Source organism: Aspergillus lentulus, assembly GCF_001445615.1.
Source record: "Aspergillus lentulus DNA, contig: Alt09, strain: IFM 54703, whole genome shotgun sequence".
NCBI classification, from domain to species: domain Eukaryota; kingdom Fungi; phylum Ascomycota; class Eurotiomycetes; order Eurotiales; family Aspergillaceae; genus Aspergillus; species Aspergillus lentulus.
The window spans coordinates 2,158,942-2,180,284 of NW_028322117.1; the positions used below are offsets into that span (position 1 = coordinate 2,158,942).

Genomic DNA, 21,343 nt, shown 5'->3' on the forward strand with positions numbered 1-21,343 from the left:
TCTTACGGACCCTTAAAGAGCTTTCTCTAAGATCGAAATCGTCCGCCTAGCTGGCTCCAGGCGGTCGAGTGCACCATGTCTTCCGGACGAACCAGTGCCGAGTACAACGGGGTGAGTGTCTTTCCCGGCATTTGTTCCTACTTGGGAAATATTGACTGACGATGATGTCGATAAGGACTCATTCGATGACGCCTCTGAAGTACAGACTACCAGCAACCCCAGCCTCACCGTCTCGATTCCTCAGAGCTCATCTACACGCTCTCTCACAGACAGCCCTCCGAGCGGAACAGGTGCAACACCTCAGTTCACCGAAGCGCCATCTCTCCCATCCGTTACTCAGGACGAAGCTAAGAAGGATGAGGACACTGAAGATGCCAGGTCGGAAAGGCAGTCCAGGACGGATGAAACGCCTCGCAGGACCAGATCTCCAAAATCGCCCTTGTTGACGACCCACCGACTATCAACGACTTCTCTGGACGAGGTGAATCTTGCTAGTAACAACTTAGATGACATTACCCTGCAGAATAATTTGGGCCAGGAGCCCATGTCCGACGTTCCCCCTGTACCTTCCCGAAATTCAGCATCCTCCGCTCAAAGCATGCCCCTCCAGGGACTATCTGGCAATCTCCTTTCCAACTCGTGGGGTCCACCTCCCATGAACAAGACCCCGGCCCCATCGGTTCCTGCTCCGCCGCCACCCATGACCCGAAAACTCACTGGCCCATTTGCCTGGCTTTCCCGAAGCTCAACGGCGAGTCGCGAGGTCAAGTCGCCTCCACCGCAAACTAGTCGGCGGAACACGGCCGCGTCCGTCTCTACTCTTTCCAGCAATTCCGAGTTGGCCAAGCATGACGGAGAAGATTTGGATGGTTTAGCGGCCAGGAGACCAAGGCGCAGTAGCCTAAAGGACCAATTCAAGTTACTAAGGATGCGAGATGAAGGACTGGTTTCGGAGAACGACGGAGCAAGTGTCGCGTCAGGACGGGCAAGCATCAGTCATTCTGCTGGAAGTCCTCCCAGTATACCCGAAGAAGAAGAACATGTCTCTACTCAACCTCTTGCTTCGCCGCCCACTGTTCCGCCTACAGTCAACCCCAATCTGCCTCCGGGTACGGTCTCGGGATTATCTGCATCTGCCACCGATGCGTCTGCACCTGTCGATTGGGAGCTGTGGCAGAAACTTGTGAACGATGGTCCGCAGGCACTCAAAGGGCCGAATTCAGAAGAGATTAATGCGGCCATCAAGCGAGGAATCCCCCAGACCATTCGAGGAGTCATCTGGCAGATTCTGGCTGACAGCAGGAATCCGGAGCTGGAAGAAGTCTACAGAGATCTCGTTGCCCGCGGCACGGATAAAGAAAAGCAAGTCACAAACGGTACAGGGGAACAGGAGTCCCTGGATTCATCTCGCGCATCTGTGCGATCGGAGATCTCGACCGCGCACTCGAATCACGGATCTTCTCCGAGCCCCTCCCAGGAGATTGATCCTGAGAAGCTGGCTAAAGAGCAGGCTGCTAACGAGATAGCTCGCAAAAAGAAAGCCAAGGAAGATGCCGTGGCACTCCAAAAGCTGGAGAAGGCTATTCGTCGCGATCTTGGGGCGCGCACCAGCTATTCTCGGTACTTTGTGTCGCAAGGAAACCAAGAAGGCCTGTTCGGTCTATGTAAAGCCTACGCTCTCTACGACGAGGCCGTGGGATATGCGCAGGGGATGAACTTTATTGTCATGCCGCTCCTATTCAACGTAAGGACTCAACCCTAACCTGCACTTAGTGGGAGAATCGTATTATCTAACTACAAGTCCCCGTAGATGGATGAGGCCGAGGCCTTTACGTTGCTAGTAAAGCTGATGAACAAGTATGGCCTGCGGGAGATGTTTATCAATGACATGCCTGGTCTCCATCGCAATTTGTACGTCTTCGAACGCCTGCTGGAGGACTGGGAGCCAGCCCTCTACTGTCACCTTCGCCGGCGAGGTGTTCATCCCCAACTTTATGCCACTCAATGGTTTCTGACCCTTTTCGCTTACCGTTTCCCGCTACAACTTGTTCTCCGAATCTATGATTTGATATTCGAAGAAGGTCTTGAGAGCACCATTCTCAAATTTGCAATTGCTATCATGCGCCGCAATGCTGAGACCCTACTGACAATGAAGGACATGACGCCACTGACTACCTTCCTGAAAGAACGCCTGTTCGATGTCTACATTGATAAGCAGCCTTCACCATCTTTGATTCTCGAGTCGGGGTTCTTCGGCAGCTCTGGCGCAGCGGACAAGGAGGTCTATAGGGCGGATATCATGGTGCAGGACGCTTGTGCAATTACTCTGGCCCCCGGAACGATCAGCGCCTACACTGCGGAGTGGGAAGAAAAAGTGCGCTCGGAGCGAGAGCGTGAAGCTGAACTGGAGGGGCTCAGGAACACTGTGGCCAGCCAAAGTGCTCGGATACGCCTCCTGGAAGAGCAAGCCGAGGCGTCTGATAAAGAGCATGTACAGCTCGCCTCAGAACTCGTGCACCTCAAGGTGGAAAATGAGGAGCTCACCGACATCAATGATGCTCTGAAACTCCAGGTTAGCGAGCTGAAGATTGTTGTGGACAAGCAGCCCGCAGAGGTCGAGGAGAAGCTTCGCACAGAAATGGATCGGATAATGAAGCGCAACATGGAAGTTCAAAACGAAAATCGATCTTTGTCAGAGCAGATGGCGGAGATGGAGCGTGAGCTCGTGGAGGCGAAGATGCAATGGGCTGAGGTAAGCATTCAGCGATTGTTTGGACGATCTGTCCCGATCTAACGTTTTGCTGCAGATACACGAAAAGTATGAGAACCTCAAACAGAAATGGAGTGATCTTCGCAAAGCTCTTGATTAGACTTGCGAAATGTGTTATGCAACGCGAGTCTGCGTCCTTCACCACGTTCAGCAGTATCATCCGAACTCGATTTTGCCAATCCGCTAATCATACGGAGCCATTGTGGCACCGGCAGTTTTCTATGTACATTTATGACGCCTATGCGCCGGCCATGACCAGCTTATACTGCATGCCTACGGAGCTCCACTGTGCAATTACATGGATGCCGAAGTGTAGAAAATGTTCTTTCATTGTGACCTCCGTACGTCTTTCGTTCCCCTCGGCCTGTGATTACTGGGAAGGGAAGACTACAAGCACCTGTCTCCGACAACTTTTGACGAGATATGCGGTGCGCTTGCGAGGGACATAATTGCTATTACTGGGTCTCAGCTTACCGCATTTATGCTGAACAGGTGATCTTCATCATGTTGACTGGATACCATTCCCAGGTCCGTGACCGGAGAGTTCTGGATTGCGATTATGGCAAAGAGCATACTTGATGTGTGCCATGTATATCATCGAATTGAGATTATCCAAATATGTGCATGAACTCGGCATTCAGCCTAGATTTTCTTCTATACAAGCATGACCGGTCCTCTATTCCGTAACCATATTACCATAGGTCTTGAAGCGAACCAACAAGTTAGAATAAATCACAGAACGCTCTCGAAATAAGTCGTGAGAACATCTTCCTTCACCGGCCCCGCCACAGCCCTTAGCGCCTTGTGCGCCTCACACTCGTTATCATAGTACTCCATGTCCTCCATCGAGGCAAAAGTCGTCTTCACAGAGATATTGAATCCCTTGTTGCGAGGATCCGGGAACGACTCGCCAGCCGCCGCGCTGAGAATATACGGTTTCCCATCCTGTCCACAGGCACCCCGTCAATAGCCATCCAACTTTAGAGCCGGAGGAAACAAACCTTCACAGCAGTTTTCACAAGAACCTTGTACTGCTCCAAGATGCGGGCACGGTCTTCCGCCTTGGGGACATTGAAAAGAGTGATGCGTTCGATGGGGGCCATTTTCGAGACTCCGGATGTGAAATTGCCGCGGCGTATATACCTGAAGGAGGGAATTTTTTAAGGTAAAGTAAAGGTACTTGAGATGAAAATAAAGAGGAGAGAAGATTCAAGTATGGTCGTGCCACCCACTTTCCGCTACCGGATGGATATCGTCGGGTATTTATATGGGCCTGGGGGGATCCCCGCGGTGTGGGGTATTTGTGGACTTCGGGTCTTCTAAAGATTGATACGATAGTTCTTGGAGACTCTATCTACATGCTGTTAGCAATTGGATCTGATTTATCGTGCATGGTACAGTGTAGTACAGGCCCGACTGCCGACGATTGAGCTCTTCCGACGGATGGTGAAGTACCTTAGTATCTACCCTCGGTTCAACAGCCACGTAGTGTACGCTGGAATACCTGTCTGAAACCACGCAGTCCTGGGATTTTGAACACCATGAGAAGAGTAATTTGTTCAAGTGTGCCCTACATCGTCATCTACCATTTCGCACATCTGAGTCGTATGTCCATAGTTGCACACTTTGAGTTGACTGTTCCGCTGATGATGAAGCGCGGAAATCGTCCGTTGCGAGCGCCATATTCCGCCCCGTCGTCTGCTGAGCTGCGGCTAAGTTGATTTCCACAAGTGCACTCGCTCTTGTTCGACTCACCTCTCATCTGCATATTGGCCATCGTTCCTGACTACGGAGTTGGCCGAGCTTGGTTTGCGAATTAGAGAGTGAGATGGTCCAGAAACACAGGTACACTGTCTTCAGCCGATCAGATAGTATGCAGTGAAGGAACTGCTTGAACAGGGAGTATCGGGTGTGAAGTGCCCTGTACAGTCATTGTGCTGTTGGTGACTGCTCGAGGATGAAGGGGTGCTTGTGACCACCGTATGGAGGTATACCGGTTAAATTCGAGTGATGGGAGCTCTATGAGGGTTGAGGTGATCCTTCGATCAAAGGAGGACTTTCATCCGCAAGGAAATGAGGTGGATATGACAACGGTAGGGGAGTAAAGGAGAATGAGATGACTTAGCCGCGGATTCCAATCACGACGGATGGCTCAGGAATATTCAGATCTACGATGGAGTGGAGCATCGATTAATTCAGTCCCTCGCCGTGACGGGAGGATGTTCTTCTAAGCAAGTTTAATCTACAGAGATGGTCCAGGCCGCCGGATATGAAGGAATTACTCTAGAGTCTAAAGGTTTCCTCTTCGTGCCTGCTCACGTTCAAAAGCCTCGAACAGACTCTTGAAATTTCCAGCTCCAAAGCCGTCAAAGTTGTTGCGCTGGATGACCTCGATGAACACCGTGGGCCTATCGAGCACGTGTTTGGAAAAGATCTGAAGCAAGTATCCCTTTTCATCAAAGTCCACCAAAATATGGAGCTTTTCTAGAACAGCAATATCCTCCTCGAGCGTTAGTCCGGTGTGCGACAGTCGCCGACGCAGGTCCGAGTAGTATGCGCTGGGAACTTCGAGGAATGATACGCCTCGTTCTCTGAGTCGCGTGACAGCTGTGACGATGTCGTGTGTTCGGAAGGCAATGTGTTGGACACCTGCGCCGTTGTAGTAGTTCACGAACCTGTCAGTTGGTCAGCTCAGACGCTTTCTTACCAGGCGGTGCAGTAATGGCCTACTCCTCAATCTGTGACTTCTTTTTACCCTGAGCCGGCTCATTCATGGGCATCTTAATCACTTCGTTAGGTGAGGCGACGACGATCGACCGCATGGCGGAGTATTCGCCACACATGTTTAAGTCATCTACAGTCCAGTACCGATGGAAGTTAAGGCAGTCCTCATAGCTGAAACGACCACGGTTAGCAACCTTCAGCGCGGAAGAGCACCTATACGTACTACTTCACAATCGGATCGACACCGTTCCACGGCTGATTGCCAACGCAATGATCTATCTCAATGAAGTCGATCGATGGCAGCAACCGATTGATGGGATCGTCGTCTGTTACGGCTTCATAGCCTGGTAGAAAGGGGCCGGAGTAGTCGTGACGATTGATCAGCGAGTGCACTGTATCTTCATAGGTGCCGATCGTGGCCAGGGTGATTGAACCATGTCGGTCATCCTTCAAGGTTGTCGGGGCCGCAACTGGAGCAGCTCCGTGATCTACTGCTCTTCTCCAGACAGCTTCGATATTGCCATCAATTCGGAAAGCAACATCCTTGACACCGTCGCCGTGCTTGTTTAGATGACTGTGAATTTCCTTCAACAATTTCCGATCTGCCTCGGTAACATCAGGATCATCATCATATCCGCCTGTCCCTGCCATGGAACGGATGGGAGAAGTGAGAACGAAGATAGCTTGGCCGTTGGAGACAACGTGCGATACAACACTTCTGGAACCGGTTTCAGGACCGCGATAAGCAATTTGCTTGAACCCCATCCGGGTCACGTAGTAAGAAGCTGCCTGCTTCGCATTGCCCACATACCACGTAACGTGGTCAAATCCCACATATTCCGGGCCTAAATTTGAAGCGAAGATGTTCTCCTCGACATTATTTGAGACTGTCATGGTTTTGACATGGGAGAGTGGAATTTATTTGCCTCAGGGGTAGCACAGGGAAAGAGAATGCAGGGGGTAAAGCTTTCGCATGTTTTCGTAATCATTATTTGGCAGTAGAAGGTATTATTATTAGAGTTGCCTCTCATATCATATCTATCGCTTCACCGACCCGGTCCCGGCCCTTCGTCACAAATTGTTAATAGACTTTCAGTGTTCCGTGATCCCTGCAACCAGCCAGCCAACCAGACTTGGCTCATGCTTAATGGTGCGACGCTTTTTCAACGGTTTTGGAGGCGTCATTTTAGCCCTGACGTGGTATGACTGAGACTCGGAGAATCCATTTCAGGTCAGATTTATTCATTGCTATCCTCGTACAATTAATATCGTGGCATATGATGAGCTTCTGTAGAACAAACTTCCACTCTCTGCGCCGAATTTGAGATGAGATTGTTCTTCTTGGAGCAAATTGGCCATCTCATTGCTGACACTGGCCGTGGGGATCCGGTGATATCTCAAAACTAGGAGGCAGAAGCGAGTGAGACTCTATATCACCTGCTCTGTCTCGCGTAAGACATCCGCGCCTCCCATATCGAAGCCCCTAATCTCTCAGGCCGTTCTGTAAGCCATAGCGACAAGATGTCTTGACGCTTCTCGGCTGTCCTGGGACAGGATCAGTGTCCTTCGTATCTCTCGAACACTGGCTCTGTATCACATTCGCATTTGCACCACTCCAGCACATCCCTTTAACTATCATTAACTGGCTCCGGCCGATTCTTGAAAAGCAGCTTGTACTTGATGATCTCCACAATCTCCAATTCCTCACCCTCGGACTCGGCGATCCCGTCGTTGTCGGGATGCTTCTTACGCTTCTGCACCAACGCGAGTGGCTGCGCCAGTTTTTTCACTTCCCCTGTCATCCGCTGATACCGACCAACGTATAGATAGACTCGCTTCATCCATTTCGTGTCGTCCGGTGATGTGGTTTGCGGCGAGTAGTCAGGGAACATGAGTTTGCCAATTGGCGTCTCGAACGCGGTTATGGCAGCGTTGGGATCTTTGGCGTCGGCGGGGTGAGGAACAGCGCCCTGATCGTTGAGGGATGGGAGGTTAATTGTGCCTTGTAGCTCGAGGATTGCCAGACCTGAGGGCGTTTGTAAGATTTGAGGGAGTGGGTTGTGGGGGTGAAGGGGAGAGCTCGACGCGTGAGGATGGAGGGATATCGACGGCATGTTGGCTTGAGGGGTTTTGTGATGGTTCTTGTGGATTATATTCAATCCAATAATAGTTTCTTTGGGAACGATTTGGTTTTTGGGATTTGACACAATATACAACAGGTCAATGATTTGTAGATCTTATAGATTTGGAGGGAGGATTAGCGCGTTGCTCAGAATCAGCTGGTCTTATCGCTTATCGATAAGCAGATATAATATCCAGAGTGAATGGAGGCGTGAGAGATATACCTACTCTCCTCTCTCAGTCCACGTAGCCATCTACATCTACTACGTCTTTGAATGTTCAGACATCTTATTTCCCGATTAGGCGCATTGACCAGTGGACACTAGTACGAGCACCAAATTTTATGGTTTCCAAATCTCATCAGAGAAACAACAGAAGTGCTGCACATGGCTCAAGTTAATAAAGCACATCAGTCCTTAGCCTGTTGTTTCTTAAGGGCGTAGACAAAGAGAGACAACCCGGTAACTGCCATATAGAGCCACTCAAGCGAGGGCACTGTCATAAGTCATAAGCTGTGACGTGAATGAACACTAGATATTTGCTACATAGCATCTTCAAATTTCCATGATTAGCGTGACCGGTGACGGATGATTGACCAACACATTCACGAACTTCACTAGCGCTGTACAAGGCATTGATTGTTAGAGTGTTTGTAAAACAGACTCTTCTATGACGCTTCTTCTGCATCTTGCCCATATCTCCTTTCTCAGGCGCTTTTCTCACACTAACAACACAAGCATATCTGGCATTCAGCAAACTTTGCGCCTTGTATAAGAGAAAAACGGTTCTCTGCATTGCGTCGACTGAGACTCATATGTAAGTCAAGAGAAATGACACGATCGTCTTGATTCCTTTTCTGTCGAACAAGCTGAGACTGATAAAACAGTACAAGCACGTTCCGGGTCTCTGCACCAGGATATAACTGACCTCTCCTTACCAGACGCGAGTGATCTTAGTCCAGAGTACTTCACTATCAAGCTGTTAGAGCTTCCTAAGGAAGTACGACAAAAGCTCTGCCATGTGACTGACCGCAACTAGGCTAACAGTCAAACAAGGGCGAAGGCTACGCTGGTCAGAGACATACAATCCCAAACATGTCATACACTTCTTCCAAGACATGGATCTCAGACATAATCAAGGAAGTTGACAGATTCGTGAGGGTTTCGAAAGACTCTCTGATTATCGCGCCCGAGTCGTCGAATGTCCCTCAAGCCTACTGCGAATGGCGAGAACATCGGGTGTTCATCAATCAAAGAGCCCAGGAGGCCGAATCTCAACGCCGCACACTTAGAGCCTCACAACGAGCCAGTCAGGCAAAAACCTCAGTTCAGCCATTCGCTGGCAAGACGTTCAAAGACGCTCGATCTTCCGTGCTGGCAATGGAGACGATATGGCTGCCTTCTACGAGCTTCCATCTTGAACGGCCCGCTGCTCCCTGGCCATGCAGCAACGAGCTCACGAGCGATGGTGCCATGAGAAGTATGTCTGGATATTCCCGTTTTCCTCCTCTGCCTAGGGTACCTGAGAACGAGACCGTCCATTGGAGAAAAAGAGCCCTAATAAAGCCGTACCCGTTCGATACTTTCGGAACGCCCAATCTAGGACACATCGAGGGCGTGCCAGACACCGAAGATGAGATGGCATTCTTCGTCGGTCAGGCCTTGCTCGAGGAGATCAATATTGACAAATTCTAAACCGGCCCTGGCAGGACGGACGATTCTGTAACGCAGCAGGTTTTATGAGAACGAAATATGTGAATGCGGCGAGGATTCTCTTAGGTTTCTCAGTGTTTTAAGGTGGTCTTGAAACTTGAGTGCACCTCGGTGACTGTGAAAGATTGCTCTTTTTTCTTGATCAGATATCGGACTACTTGACGTAGAAAGGCCGTCCAGAGGCTGAATGTTGATCTTGTTTCCCGAACGAAGGGCCCGCAAGAGTGTATTGAGGACCTTCTGTGGACGATGTGCGAAGGTCATCCCCAGAAAAACATCTGAATCGTCTGAGGTATACCGGTAAGCTCCGGAGGATAACAATATGTTAGCAGCCATCGCGTAGCTTGCGGTATGTTTGGCACGCTGCGTTCCTAGAGAATGTTGTATCTCAGGAAATACTACGGCGGGAGAAGGGATGGAGCGTTCCGTTATCGAAGCTCGGATGCTCGTAGCAGCATTCACTGCGATGTCTTACGATAACAGGCTTGCTCGAGATGCTCGAGACCATCTATAGCCTCCTTTACCATCTCTTCCCCAGATGACCCCGCAGGCCCTTGCATTTTGCCGTAACGCAAATCACTCAGCTCGCCAACTGTGGCGCTGAGTCCGGACAACACAGTTGCTGCCTCTTGGTCCACCTGGGAAATCTCATGCTCAATATTTGAGCATGCCGTCTCCATTGCGGACAAAAGGCTGGAAATGGAGTGGTAATCACTGGAAGCAGCATTAACTCCCTGACCAAAGAGCTGGACATCCATGTCCATCTCTCGACGGTTATTCTCCTCCATGCCGTCAACGCCGATTTTCATGATTGCTTTTCGAAGTTCGGTCTTTTGGGTCTCTCCTTGACCGACTTCCTTGTCAATATTCTCATTGACCGTGTCCATGTCTTGCTCTCGCAATTGTTGGAGCTCCCGGTAAAGGACTCTGATATGAGGATGAGCCCGCAGTTTCTTCGGAAAAAGTTCCGTGAATTGTTGCAAGGAAATGATGGTTGGCAATGAAGCAGGGGAAAGCAGAAAATTGCTCAGAATGGATGCCTCAGATGGTGCCATACTGGAGTGATGGGAAGACAATAATAGTAGCAATGAGGCTTCTCTTCCTTCCTTTCCGTGTTTAGGGCCGGAAATGTATTCAGACTCGTCTGGTCTATTTTGGCAGTCTTCGACAATTATATTCCTGTCTTTTGTGTTGGTCTCTGGGTCCAGCACAATAGGATGCTTGGCGAATAGGGATGGTGAAGCCAAGACGCGTCCTCAGATTGATGAGAAAATTTCTGAATAATGCTTGGTAGATAAGTATAGAGATCCAAGGAGATGAAAACTTATGGTGAATTCACAATAAGGATGCTGGCTACTGTGCAACAATCAACAATTACTTTAAAGCACAGTTGTTCAAGAGGAAAAGAACGCCGGAGAGAGAGATAAAACGCGTGCAACTCTAAAATGTCCGTCCACTTTTGGGTTCCGCTTCATTCTTACCTTCCAATCCCCAACGCCTCTCTGTCTTCCTTCAAACTGTCATCGAGATCTCAACCACGAATCGGTCAGAAGCCTTTATCTTCTTCATAGCAGCCATAAATTGGATACTTGCTTGATCTGGCCCTGTCGTGTCTCCCGAGGAGGCGTTCGACTTTGTACATCTGGCTCCGTGGGCACCGAAACCTTCGCGTCTTAACGCGGAGAACTACTATTTGATAAACGAAGCTGATATCTTCGTATCGTGATTCCAATAATTCTTCTACATAGATCAAGTCTATTGCCTTCGTCCGCATCTCATTGACACAAAATTACTGCGGCCAGTATTTGCTGATATCCCTGGTTGTGTTGCACGTGCTTCTGCGGATTCAAAGCCTGATTTAAGCTGCATTGCAGCAACATCGTCCTTGGTGTTTCATCATTCTCATTCTTCTGGGAAGCCCTTGTTTGTGGTTAAAGCATACTACCAAGTTCTCTTCCTCTGCTCCGGAAGAAGCAGACAACTTTTGATCATACCTCATCTATCCCGCCACATTCAAAATGGCACCAGCAAGCCAATCTACTTATCAAAAAGACGAAAGAGTCCTCTGCTTTCATCATGAGATTCTATACGAAGCAAAGATCCTCGACGTTAGGCACACCGATGCCGAGGACAAGAAAAGTCCGTTCGAGTACCTAGTTCACTACAAGGGGTGGAAGAACACGTAAGTACGATTCTGTTTTTGCTTTCTTATGTTGCAGGTGGCAGGTCTCCTACGTTCATGCTGCTCTGTTGACCTGAGGTTCGCGATCTTACCGCATGCCTTGAGCCACCTCTGTCTCGATCGAGGTGCTAAATGCACTTGTTTGAGTACATTAATGGAAATCTCGAATCGCAAGACTTGGTACGTTGAATGGCTGTAGCTGACTTGATCCACGCAGATGGGACGACTGGGTGCCTCAAGATCGACTCCGGAAATTTACGGACGAGAATAGGGAGCTCGCTACTACGCTCCGTCGTGAGGCAGAGGCTGCTTTTCGTCAGAAGAGCACAAAGACTACGTTGAAGAGAAAAGCAGGCTCCGATCGCGGCTCCGCCCGGGACAGCGAGGAGCGACAAACATCAGTTCCTGGTCGCACGACTAAGAGGGCCAGAGACAATGAAATTGAAAAGGTAAGCAAAGTCCCTCCACAATCCACAATGCAGACTGCTAGACATGCCCGCTATATCCTTGAGGGATACTGCAAGTCTCGCTGCTCTGTGCACACGATACTCACGATATGGTTACAGGAAGAACATTTCTATACACGGCCGTCCGTGAGGATTGTAATGCCGGACAATTTGAAATCCCTCCTCGTAGACGACTGGGAAAATGTGACGAAAAATCAGCAAGTTGTTGCTTTGCCGGCCAAAGCATCAGTCAACCAGATATTGGAAGATTTTATAGCGGAAGAGAAGCCCAAGCGTACAAGCTCGGCTGACCTGGATGTCCTAGAAGAAGTCATCATGGGTATCAAGGAGTATTTCGACAAAGCCCTTGACAAGATCCTGCTCTACCGATTCGAGCGCGAGCAGTACAAAGCCCTCCGCAAGAAATGGGAGGCGGGATCCGGCGAATATTCCGAGAAGGGGCCCCTTGATATCTACGGGGCCGAGCATTTGACGAGACTATTTGGTATGCTTCTTGATAGTTTGTTTTCGGAAGACCACTTACTTATTTGTTCGTCCAGCAACTATGCCGGAGCTCATTGCGCAAACAAACATGGATCTCCAGTCCACCAACAGACTCCGGGAGGAGTTGTCGAAATTCACGCTCTGGCTCAGCAAGAACTCTGACAAATATTTTGCCACGAGGTACATGACTGCAACAAATGAGTACGTGGAAAAGTCAAGAGGTAATCCCAGTTCGGCAGCTGCAGCTGCCACGACGCGGCTTGTCTGAGCATGATGGGGTGGCTGGTGTCACTGAGCATTTTCTTCATATACGAATGATATACGCCCGTCCTCGACCTTTGTTTGCGGTGCGTATTTGGTTAACGTGGTGCTCATTGCAGCGAAAGATAGCAATCAGCTATGCGCACCATGGTTAACCGTGTCTGCGCTTGTATTATTAGATCTAGAATTGGCCACTTTTTATTACGGATCCTCGAGAAATCACAGCTTCATCACAACGTGCATTCTGGCGTCCTAGGCATACAAGTCAGGACCCAGAACTCATTTATCGATTCTGGCCCTATAGCTATACAGGATGATATAGTTTCAAAGTTGAAAGATCAACTAAGCGATAATTACAGCCATAGAGGCCTTTTCGGGGCACCGCAAGCATGCTCTTGAGCTTAGGTTGAACAGAAAGAATTTCTACGCAACCAATTGCCGGGCATCCTCCACGGTGCATCTGGCCGCCCGCTTCAATTCTGTCTTCCAGTCCGCCTCACGCCATCTCGTCCACGCACTCAACCCCTCAGGAGGCTGAATACTCAATGTGTCGTAGCCCTGCTTGATGATCCTGTGAACCTCCCGGGGCGAAAGATTCTTCTTCCGGTTAGCCGGGATCGGCACAGGATTCGGCGCTTCACCACCAGGTTCCAAGCTCGCTTCGATGTTCCTGTCTGGGTTGAAAAGCAAAGTGTAGAAATGGGTGGAGACGGAGATCAGGGTGTCGATGGCGGCGACGTGGATGTCCTTGCTGGCGACTGCTGTGGGATCAGGAATCTTCGAGGCGGACGGAGATGAGGGCTTGAGAGAGTAGACATCTCGAAATCGGGTGATGATGGGACCCGTTTCGACGAGTTTGTAGAACAAGTCGTCATAAGATGCCGGATCCGGGAGGAAAGTGTCACCTGCGGAGACACAAAATGCCACCAGGTCTACAAGGGAGGTGGTGAGAGTGGCAATGTTGGGAGAAGTTGACAGGTCCGACGCGTACGTAGTAAGGAACCGCATCAGGGAGAGCAGAGTCTTCCAGAGCTCCGACCAGTGGTATGTCAAACGGATTTTGTTCATTGATAGGTAGGTTAGAAGCCGAAGAAGGATGGCGATTGAATGACTTGAATGACGGGCGGCGATTAGCCCAAGCCCCCTGTTAGACACAAACGAAGAGGGGAGAGAATTTACCTGTAGATGTTGGCATCAAGGCGCCGCCGGAGATTATGGGAAATAGTATCGATCATAATGTCGAAGATAACAGTTGCGAGAACCCTGTCTCCGGTGACGAGCGGGAGATACGGCTGCCTTTGCCGGCAAAGGCGCACTTTTCTTTTCTCCCCGTCGCTGCAAAGCTGTTTACACAAGGCTGAGTCTTCAGAAAGGATGCGAAGAGTGAAGAGGTTGAGCTCCGCATAGTGTGCAACACGAGGGGATCTGTAAGCGTGCTGCAACAGGTAGCTCGTAACAGAGAGAAAGCTCGCAAAGGGAGACTCCTCGCTGTCTTTCTCTGGCAAAGAGTTGATGAGGTGATACCCAAAGAGCTTATTTGCATTTGCAAAGTCATAGGTGGCTAGAAGAATGGCTGCTTCCTGAGACGGCCTGATTCCAGTTAGCCAAAGGGGAAAATGTAAACGAAGGAGTACCCAAGCGATCTTACAGAGTTGCAAACATCTCCTTAGCTTCATCCGCCGTTAGCGCCTGAGGTTTATTTCTCGTGCCTGGAGCAAGTCTTCCGAGTCCGAAGAAGACCAGAGTGCTGCTGAGTGTCCAGCCCTCAGGTGCATCGTCCTGTACAGCAATATAGCCGTTCCTCAAGGCGGCGCACGAAAGACCGACACCTTTGACGATCTTTTGAATGCTTGACTCATTGACAAAGTCGTCGAGGCGCAATTGATATGGGTTCTGAAACTCGAACTTATTGTAGTTCGCTAATAGGCCGAGGAGGAGGAACGGCTCAAATATTTGAATAGGGGTATCGGATTCGTGCACAAACTTCGCGGAGTGTCAGCAGATGCACTCGGATGCAGCAACCAGAGCTATTACGGCTTAGCACGTTCATACCTTCATGAGGGAGGGGAACAGATCCCTATGGGTAAAGTACGAGACGAGACTCGTCTTATATGCGCCACTGGTAAGTGCAATGGCTACCCGGATCGCTCTAATCCGAATATCAACTGCACACTCATCAGCGGCCATATTTCAGTCGACTTAGACGGCCGCTTCTGATTGGGTACTCACAGCTGCTCCCATTGCGAATAATACCATCCAGAACGGCGACAAGGTTCGAGATAACATGGTCGACCTCATCAAGCCCGGCAAGGACAGTGATAACATCAGAGCTGGGATTGGTATACTTCTTCTTCAGCACACATGCTAAGAAGCCTGTCAAGGTCTGCCTAAGGCATTAGAGCTTGAAGTGTAACTTCCCCATCTGAAAGCTCACCTCTAACGCATAAGCGTTCACTGGGCTAACTCCAGAGTTGGCCTCCTTTATTGCACGCGCAAATAGCTGCTGGGTTTGAGCCTGGTACAGAGTCAGCAAGCAATATCAGGTTGGAATTTCCCATAGGGTTGACGAAATACCTGTAAGTGAAGAGTATCTTCTGGCCCGAGCCCATCTAGAATTAATGCAAGCTGGGCTCGATCAGGCGGCAACAAAAAGAACTCTCGCCAGAAACCTTCGGATGGGTCTGCAAAATCTGAAGACTATGGATTAATAATTAGCATGAGTTGCAGAGATATTGTAAATGAATCACATACTTGAAAGAGATTTTCATATAGTTGCACAATTTTAGGCTTAAAAGTCTCCGGTCTACTTTGCTGTGTTAAGGGGGATTCCATGATGTTATACAGGAGACTCCAAGAAGCGTAGAACCATTGCAGCAATAATGGGGAATCAGCGCAAGTTACAAACTGCAATACAAATGATGATAGAAAGATGCTGAATATTGAATAACCAATGTATCATAAGTACAAGTGTCGAGGCATAATAATAGTTGTCTCCAGCCATTTCTGCCTCTTTGGGCCAGAACGCACTAGCCACATAAGCACCTGCGTTGTCAGCAATAAGCCACATTTCATTGAGTTTCCTCATTGAGGAGAGTCAACGATCTGCATCCCCTGAATATCAGATGCTTCACCTCTTAATGATCCTGTAAAAGCATGAGTGACTCTACTTCTATGAATTTTGAAATATTATGCTGTCAATAAACTTGACCCTTGGTATTTGTATAACTTTGGTTGTTTTTAACGAAGTTCACATAGTTAATATGGAAGTTTTAATAAGCAGATAGGAACTCTCAAACTAAGCAAGATATAGATCAGTTGGCAGCAATCCTACTGAACAAGTTAATTTACCCTTGGTCTCCTCAATAATATTGAAGTTGCTATCAAAAGATACGAGGGTTCCTAAGAGGCTCAACTGCCATCACATGATTTGTAGTGGCGCCACCTCCAGAGTGAAGTGTGAATCACATTCCAGGCGGGATGCGTAGAAACACCTCAACGCTGATTGGCTGGTTGACCCATTGCCCATGAACTCTTTGCCGAACCGCCGACTCTCTTCCGCCTACAAAACAGAATCTCGTCTCCCAAAGTACCCATTTCTCCATATTTGATGACAATTCCTCTGCCTGCAAGCAGCAAATTCATCGCAGATACAAAATCATCTACCTCTATTTCTTATTGTTATAGATCGCAGTCGTCTCCTCTATACACATAGATTTGATCTATCATGTCGTTTTACAGGGTTACTTTGCACCCTTCGGTGACATCATCCGCCACGATGTTGAGATGCGCGAGCAGACCATTCAATACACAATGCGCACAAGCGTTCAGGAGTTTCTCCTCGTTTGGAAATACATACCGGTCATCAAAGCGTGATATGCAAACTGCTACTGCCTACCGACCCCATACCTTACCGTCTGTTTTCCCTCCTCCGTCCCGAAACGCCGGCACCCCAGACACATCTATCGCAGCAGAATTCCCACCGACTCCTGACACGAAGATGCAAAAACAAGGACAGACTGAGGGCTATTCGAGTGTGAGCCTGCGAGAAGGGGAGGCTCAGAAGTCGAAGCCTGTTACAACCGCACCCACCACAAGCTCGACACTCGCTGAAAAGCCCCGAAGAAAATTACGGGCAAGAAAGGCAGCCATGAAGTTGACGCCGCTCGCAGTTGAGCAACTCCGCAAGCTCCTGTCGCAGCCAGACCCCAAATTTATTCGGGTGGGTGTGAAGAATCGGGGATGTTCTGGGCTCGCCTACCATCTTGAATATGTTGAGAAGCCTGGAGCTTTCGATGAAGTTGTTGAACAAGATGGAGTCAAAGTTTTAATTGACAGCAAGGCTCTGTTCAGCATAATTGGTAGCGAAATGGATTGGCAAGAGGACAAGCTGAGCCGGAAGTTTGTCTTCCGAAATCCCAATATTAGTAAGTGTCATCAGTTCTATACATTTTTACCACGATACAGTTTGTCTAACGTTGAAACCACAGAGGAGCAATGCGGATGCGGCGAATCCTTCATGGTCTAGAACATCATTTATGTAATGTTCGCTTTTGCTATTGCGTTAATTGGGGGTTTATTCAGGTGCATTTCACGGCGTTATTGTGCTTGCTCACGATTTCACATACATCTTATCCCTGGGCTTACGGCTTTCTTTTCCGGTGTACATACCCCGGCAACACGAGGTCGATAGTCGGACCAGCTGTGCTCTGCAAGGCCGGCATTTAGAAGGAATGACTGGGGCTTTTCCTATCTGGCATGGGATGCAGTCCTCTTCCGCAGAGCAGTTTTCCGGTTTGCCGCCCGAGATATTTGGGCAGAGGTTACCAGGACCTGTCGAACTTCGAACAGACTGTACATATACCTTAAGAATTATAATGAAACTATATTTATGATTATTGTCTCCTGTCTCCTGGCTTTTACTGTTATTTCTTTTCCACAACCGGACATCTGTATATCACGTGAGTTTTCGGAAAGCGGAAATCTGCTGGTAGTCGTCATTTCCATCCGTCTCTGTTCGGCAATATGCGGTCACTGACTATGTAATGAAACCACCTGAACGATGGATGGCAGACCGTAACCAGGATGTTTCTTCAAACTTGCTAAGCTGCCTTTTAATCGGTCGGCACTCTGGATTCTAATCCACCAAGAGTCAAGATATGACTTCCCCCGCATTTCTAACCCCAGATCCTACATGGGACGGGGATTCTGCAGATGGGCTTCTTCTCCTAACTGTCCGATTCTCTGCCTCGATTCCCGACTTCCCTCTTGACATCGTGAACCCTGATATTACCACGGCTGCCGGCTTGAAGCAATTAATCCGAACGCACCTTCCACCGAAGCTCTCATCACATCGCCTCCGTTTGATCTACGCTGGTCGTGGTCTGGAAGATGCCACCCCACTGAGTGTTTCTTTAAGGCTCCCACCTTCGCCTTCTAGAACTCCCGTCGCACTAGACGATGCTACCACTGCCACGGGGAAGGGCAAAGCGCCCGTCCGGGAGCAGCCCCGGCTCTACATTCATTGCTCAATAGGCGATATCGTTCTATCTGACGCCGATCTAGCGGCTGAGGCGGCAATAGCTACCACACTCCAGCAAGAGTCGACGGACGAGACTTATACAGGTAGACAAAAGCAGCAACAGCAGCAGCAGCAACCTCCCCCGTCCACTACGTCCGCCCCCCGCGGTTTTGATCGGCTGTTATCGGCGGGGTTCACCCCTTCCGAGGTGTCGGCGCTGCGATCGCAGTTTATGGCGATCCAGTCTGTATCGCGGACGCCGGATACCATGCCCACCGGGGCTGAACTGCGCGAGCTCGAAGACCGGTGGATGGATGAGGGATCGTCCGCGATGGCTGCGGGCGTGGGAGGCGGAGGTGAAGGCATTTCCTTTGCGGATGATGATGGCGGCTTTGGGGCTGGCTCCCGAGGTGCCATGGACGATATGCTTTGGGGCGCGGTGATGGGGTTCTTCTGGCCTGTGGGGTGTGCCATGTGGTTGAGGAGGGAGGAGGGCGTATGGAGTTGGCGGAAGGGTTTGGCGGTCTTTGTCGGCGTTGTCATCAATGTTGCATTTGGCGCTATGCGCATTATGAATTAGATGGCTACTCTGGGTTAGAAGCCGATTTTCTTTGGTGCTATTTTCTTTGCTACAAATGATACCCTTATGCCGAAGGAACGCACCAAGCGACCGATTGAGTCACCACTGACTATAGCAGTAATATGTTTAACAAGTATTAATGCCTGGCGGATCCTATCATACAACGATTCATGTAGGAGTGCCTGCGCAAACAGACAAACGCAAATTAAGTCATGAGTGGATAATATGGAAGAGGAAATTGTATCTACGCCTGTCCAGAACCCGACGCTAATGGAACTTGCTATAAATGACAGCAAAAATCAACAGGACCAAAACAGTAATAATCGCGATCGTGATTATCCGATTCGTAGCCATCCTGTGAGAAGGGAACAGTTCGAGATCAGCAACTTAAGATCAGAAGGGATGGATTTCAAGGAGAGTCATTACCTACGGGCCATGCCCCTCAGAGTCTTGATGCTCGTATCTACATATCCTTCACTCTGCTGCAGCCCCGATCGCGCATGCTCGATGGTCTGCCGTTGCTGGTAGAGGTCGGCTAATGTATTGCGGCCGATATCCTCCGTTTCGAGCGCAATCCGCTGACTCTCCTGTAGACGGGCAGAGCTGCGTTCCAAACGCTCGGTGCCGGAAAGAAGCTGCTGCCTCTGCTCCAGATGTTCATCTTGTGGTTCGTCCGTGTAGCGGTCGCCAAAGAGCGCCCTGCGATCGTCGGAGAGCGATTTGAGCTTCCGCTTGGCTTCGTCAACGTCGGTGGCGTAGTTGCGAAAACGAATGTTGACTTTTGACCGTGCTGCTGAGGGAATGTTCTGCTTCTCCATGCGCATTTGATCTAGCTGTACGTATTCAACACGATGTTAGACAAGATGGACAGGCGGCAGGGGAGGAAGCGTGACGAACCAACTCATTGGCCTCATCTAAGGCTCGTTCAGCCATTCTTATTGCTGATTTCCGCTGCTCACCACTTGATTCCGCTATCTGGTCCAGCTTCTGGTTCAGATCGGCCTGTACCAGCTTCAGCTCCGTCTCATAACTGCTGAACAGCTCAGAGCCGGCATCGGTGTCTAGCGGGTTCGACATTGTCTTCATGAATCGTTGAGAACAAAAACCTAAAGGGAGGAAAAGGCGAGAAGAGTAGATTGAAATGATCTCGGCGCGACGGGCGAACAGGTGTTGTTGATAAGCGGACTGTGATGGATCTCTCCCACCTTATCTTCGTGGCGGGTCTCCTAACGGCCGGACTTGTCTCCCAGGCGAAAGCGTTTTGAAATTTGGTAGGAAGTTGTCACTTGATTTGCAGCTAACACCTACATGAATTGATATAGCGATCGATCAACAACTTGTAGAACGGAATCAACGACGAGGAAAAAGAAAGAAGAGGCTGGACGATGGCAACTGCAATGACGATCGTTCATTGTTCGGCGATTAACCTCATTCCAGCCATCCACGAGCACGTGACGACGGGCCGAGGGTGTAGTGTCAAGAGGTACGGAGTACCTCTCTAGAATAGAACAAATTATATCTTCTCTTGACTTACTACTGTTACTCAGAGGACAAGTACTGAGCAAGCAGTATTATAGTGCAAGCATACCTACTCGTACCCCTAGCATGGGCCCAGTTCGCTGGATCCGCAAAATACTTTGTGTTTCCAATCCTCTAGATGGACGATAGCATTTCCCCAGACTATTAAGGTACCTCTATTACTTTGTCACATTTTCACCTTATATCCCATCCACTCATTACCGTTGTCTGAGTTCGTCACTCCTGATAGCTCTTGACACAATGTTCGAGATCACTCTCGGACCATCACCTTCATTGGTAATCATTGGTTGAGTCCCAAGTTGCTGTCATCTGATGTGGTCACGCTTGAAACTCGCTGGTACAAAAGTGGAGGCTAACCGCCTCTCATAAACCCGTAGGCTGTTATCATCAATATCAACGTCTCCAGATTCAATCTGCGTACGACTGAACTTCCGCTCTCATCTCCGATGACGTACTTTTCACCCGAAAGAGAAACGAGGCGTGTGGATGATCCTGGCAGTGAGTAAGAAATCGGTATCCCGAGGCTCTAACGCTCTCTCTTGGGTAGTACCTGAGTGCGTATATTGTCCAGGCCCTAGTACGGGTTGAATCGCTTTTCTGCGGCTTTGTGATGAAGCAAGCGCCTTCAGTCTTAGGTCCAAAGTCATTAACATCTTGCCTTTATTCGCTGGGAAGAACACTTCTGTTCTCGACCCCGATGCGATGATACTGCTCCATGGCCCCAGATCTGACAGATCGCGTCATGTCTCCCACGCAGCCTGAACGTATCGCTATTGTTGGAGGCGGATGCGCTGAGGTCACCGCGTTTTGGGCTTTACAGCACTCCCCGCATGATGTCCATCTTTTTGAGGCCTCTGCAACGCTTGGTGCGCATATCAAGACAGTACCATTGAACACGCAGGAAATAAAGTCACAATGAACACAGTGCCACCAGTATTCAACGCAACTGCTTATCGTCAGTGCCTTCTGCGATGGAGCCAGCCTCG

At 49.4% G+C, this 21,343-nt stretch overlaps 10 protein-coding genes across 10 annotated transcripts; 4 read left to right on the forward strand and 6 right to left on the reverse strand.

Annotated features, from left to right (window-relative positions):
- Nucleotides 1–75: 75 nt before the first annotated feature.
- Nucleotides 76–2,870, forward strand: ALT_5532 (putative GTPase activating protein (Gyp5); the record flags this gene model as incomplete). The annotated part of the gene is made up of 4 exons (XM_033554709.2): nt 76–111; nt 176–1,744; nt 1,811–2,752; nt 2,808–2,870. The coding sequence occupies 4 exons, from the start codon at nt 76–78 to the stop codon at nt 2,868–2,870; spliced, it is 2,610 nt and encodes an 869-aa protein (XP_033410600.2).
- Nucleotides 2,871–3,502: 632 nt separating this feature from the next.
- ALT_5533 (Dabb family protein) lies at nt 3,503–3,873 on the reverse strand (the record flags this gene model as incomplete). The annotated part of the gene is made up of 2 exons (XM_033554708.1): nt 3,503–3,715; nt 3,772–3,873. The coding sequence occupies 2 exons, from the start codon at nt 3,871–3,873 to the stop codon at nt 3,503–3,505; spliced, it is 315 nt and encodes a 104-aa protein (XP_033410599.1).
- Nucleotides 3,874–5,060: 1,187 nt separating this feature from the next.
- Nucleotides 5,061–6,388, reverse strand: ALT_5534 (4-hydroxyphenylpyruvate dioxygenase family protein; the record flags this gene model as incomplete). Its single annotated transcript, XM_033554707.1, has 3 exons — nt 5,061–5,445; nt 5,501–5,665; nt 5,718–6,388. The coding sequence occupies 3 exons, from the start codon at nt 6,386–6,388 to the stop codon at nt 5,061–5,063; spliced, it is 1,221 nt and encodes a 406-aa protein (XP_033410598.1).
- A 734-nt stretch (nt 6,389–7,122) lies between these two features.
- On the reverse strand, nt 7,123–7,608 carry ALT_5535 (Ctf8 family protein; the record flags this gene model as incomplete). The annotated part of the gene is made up of 1 exon (XM_033554706.2): nt 7,123–7,608. One exon carries the CDS (start codon nt 7,606–7,608, stop codon nt 7,123–7,125), a length of 486 nt encoding a protein of 161 aa, XP_033410597.1.
- Nucleotides 7,609–8,709: 1,101 nt separating this feature from the next.
- On the forward strand, nt 8,710–9,309 carry ALT_5536 (uncharacterized protein; the record flags this gene model as incomplete). The annotated part of the gene is made up of 1 exon (XM_033554705.2): nt 8,710–9,309. One exon carries the CDS (start codon nt 8,710–8,712, stop codon nt 9,307–9,309), a length of 600 nt encoding a protein of 199 aa, XP_033410596.2.
- A 476-nt stretch (nt 9,310–9,785) lies between these two features.
- On the reverse strand, nt 9,786–10,382 carry ALT_5537 (Cnl2/NKP2 family protein; the record flags this gene model as incomplete). Its single annotated transcript, XM_033554704.2, has 1 exon — nt 9,786–10,382. The coding sequence occupies one exon, from the start codon at nt 10,380–10,382 to the stop codon at nt 9,786–9,788; it is 597 nt and encodes a 198-aa protein (XP_033410595.2).
- Nucleotides 10,383–13,143: 2,761 nt separating this feature from the next.
- On the reverse strand, nt 13,144–15,552 carry ALT_5538 (ARMH3 family protein; the record flags this gene model as incomplete). The annotated part of the gene is made up of 8 exons (XM_033554702.2): nt 13,144–13,831; nt 13,900–14,310; nt 14,369–14,703; nt 14,773–14,885; nt 14,950–15,103; nt 15,155–15,235; nt 15,295–15,417; nt 15,472–15,552. The coding sequence occupies 8 exons, from the start codon at nt 15,550–15,552 to the stop codon at nt 13,144–13,146; spliced, it is 1,986 nt and encodes a 661-aa protein (XP_033410593.2).
- Nucleotides 15,553–16,495: 943 nt separating this feature from the next.
- isa1 (Fe-binding Fe/S cluster assembly protein ISA1) lies at nt 16,496–17,245 on the forward strand (the record flags this gene model as incomplete). The annotated part of the gene is made up of 2 exons (XM_033554701.2): nt 16,496–17,144; nt 17,208–17,245. The coding sequence occupies 2 exons, from the start codon at nt 16,496–16,498 to the stop codon at nt 17,243–17,245; spliced, it is 687 nt and encodes a 228-aa protein (XP_033410592.2).
- Nucleotides 17,246–17,876: 631 nt separating this feature from the next.
- Nucleotides 17,877–18,818, forward strand: ALT_5540 (DSC3 family protein; the record flags this gene model as incomplete). The annotated part of the gene is made up of 1 exon (XM_033554700.2): nt 17,877–18,818. The coding sequence occupies one exon, from the start codon at nt 17,877–17,879 to the stop codon at nt 18,816–18,818; it is 942 nt and encodes a 313-aa protein (XP_033410591.2).
- A 422-nt stretch (nt 18,819–19,240) lies between these two features.
- ALT_5541 (v-SNARE protein VTI1) lies at nt 19,241–19,895 on the reverse strand (the record flags this gene model as incomplete). Its single annotated transcript, XM_033554699.2, has 2 exons — nt 19,241–19,651; nt 19,716–19,895. 2 exons carry the CDS (start codon nt 19,893–19,895, stop codon nt 19,241–19,243), a joined length of 591 nt encoding a protein of 196 aa, XP_033410590.2.
- Between the last annotated feature and the right edge of the window lie 1,448 nt (nt 19,896–21,343).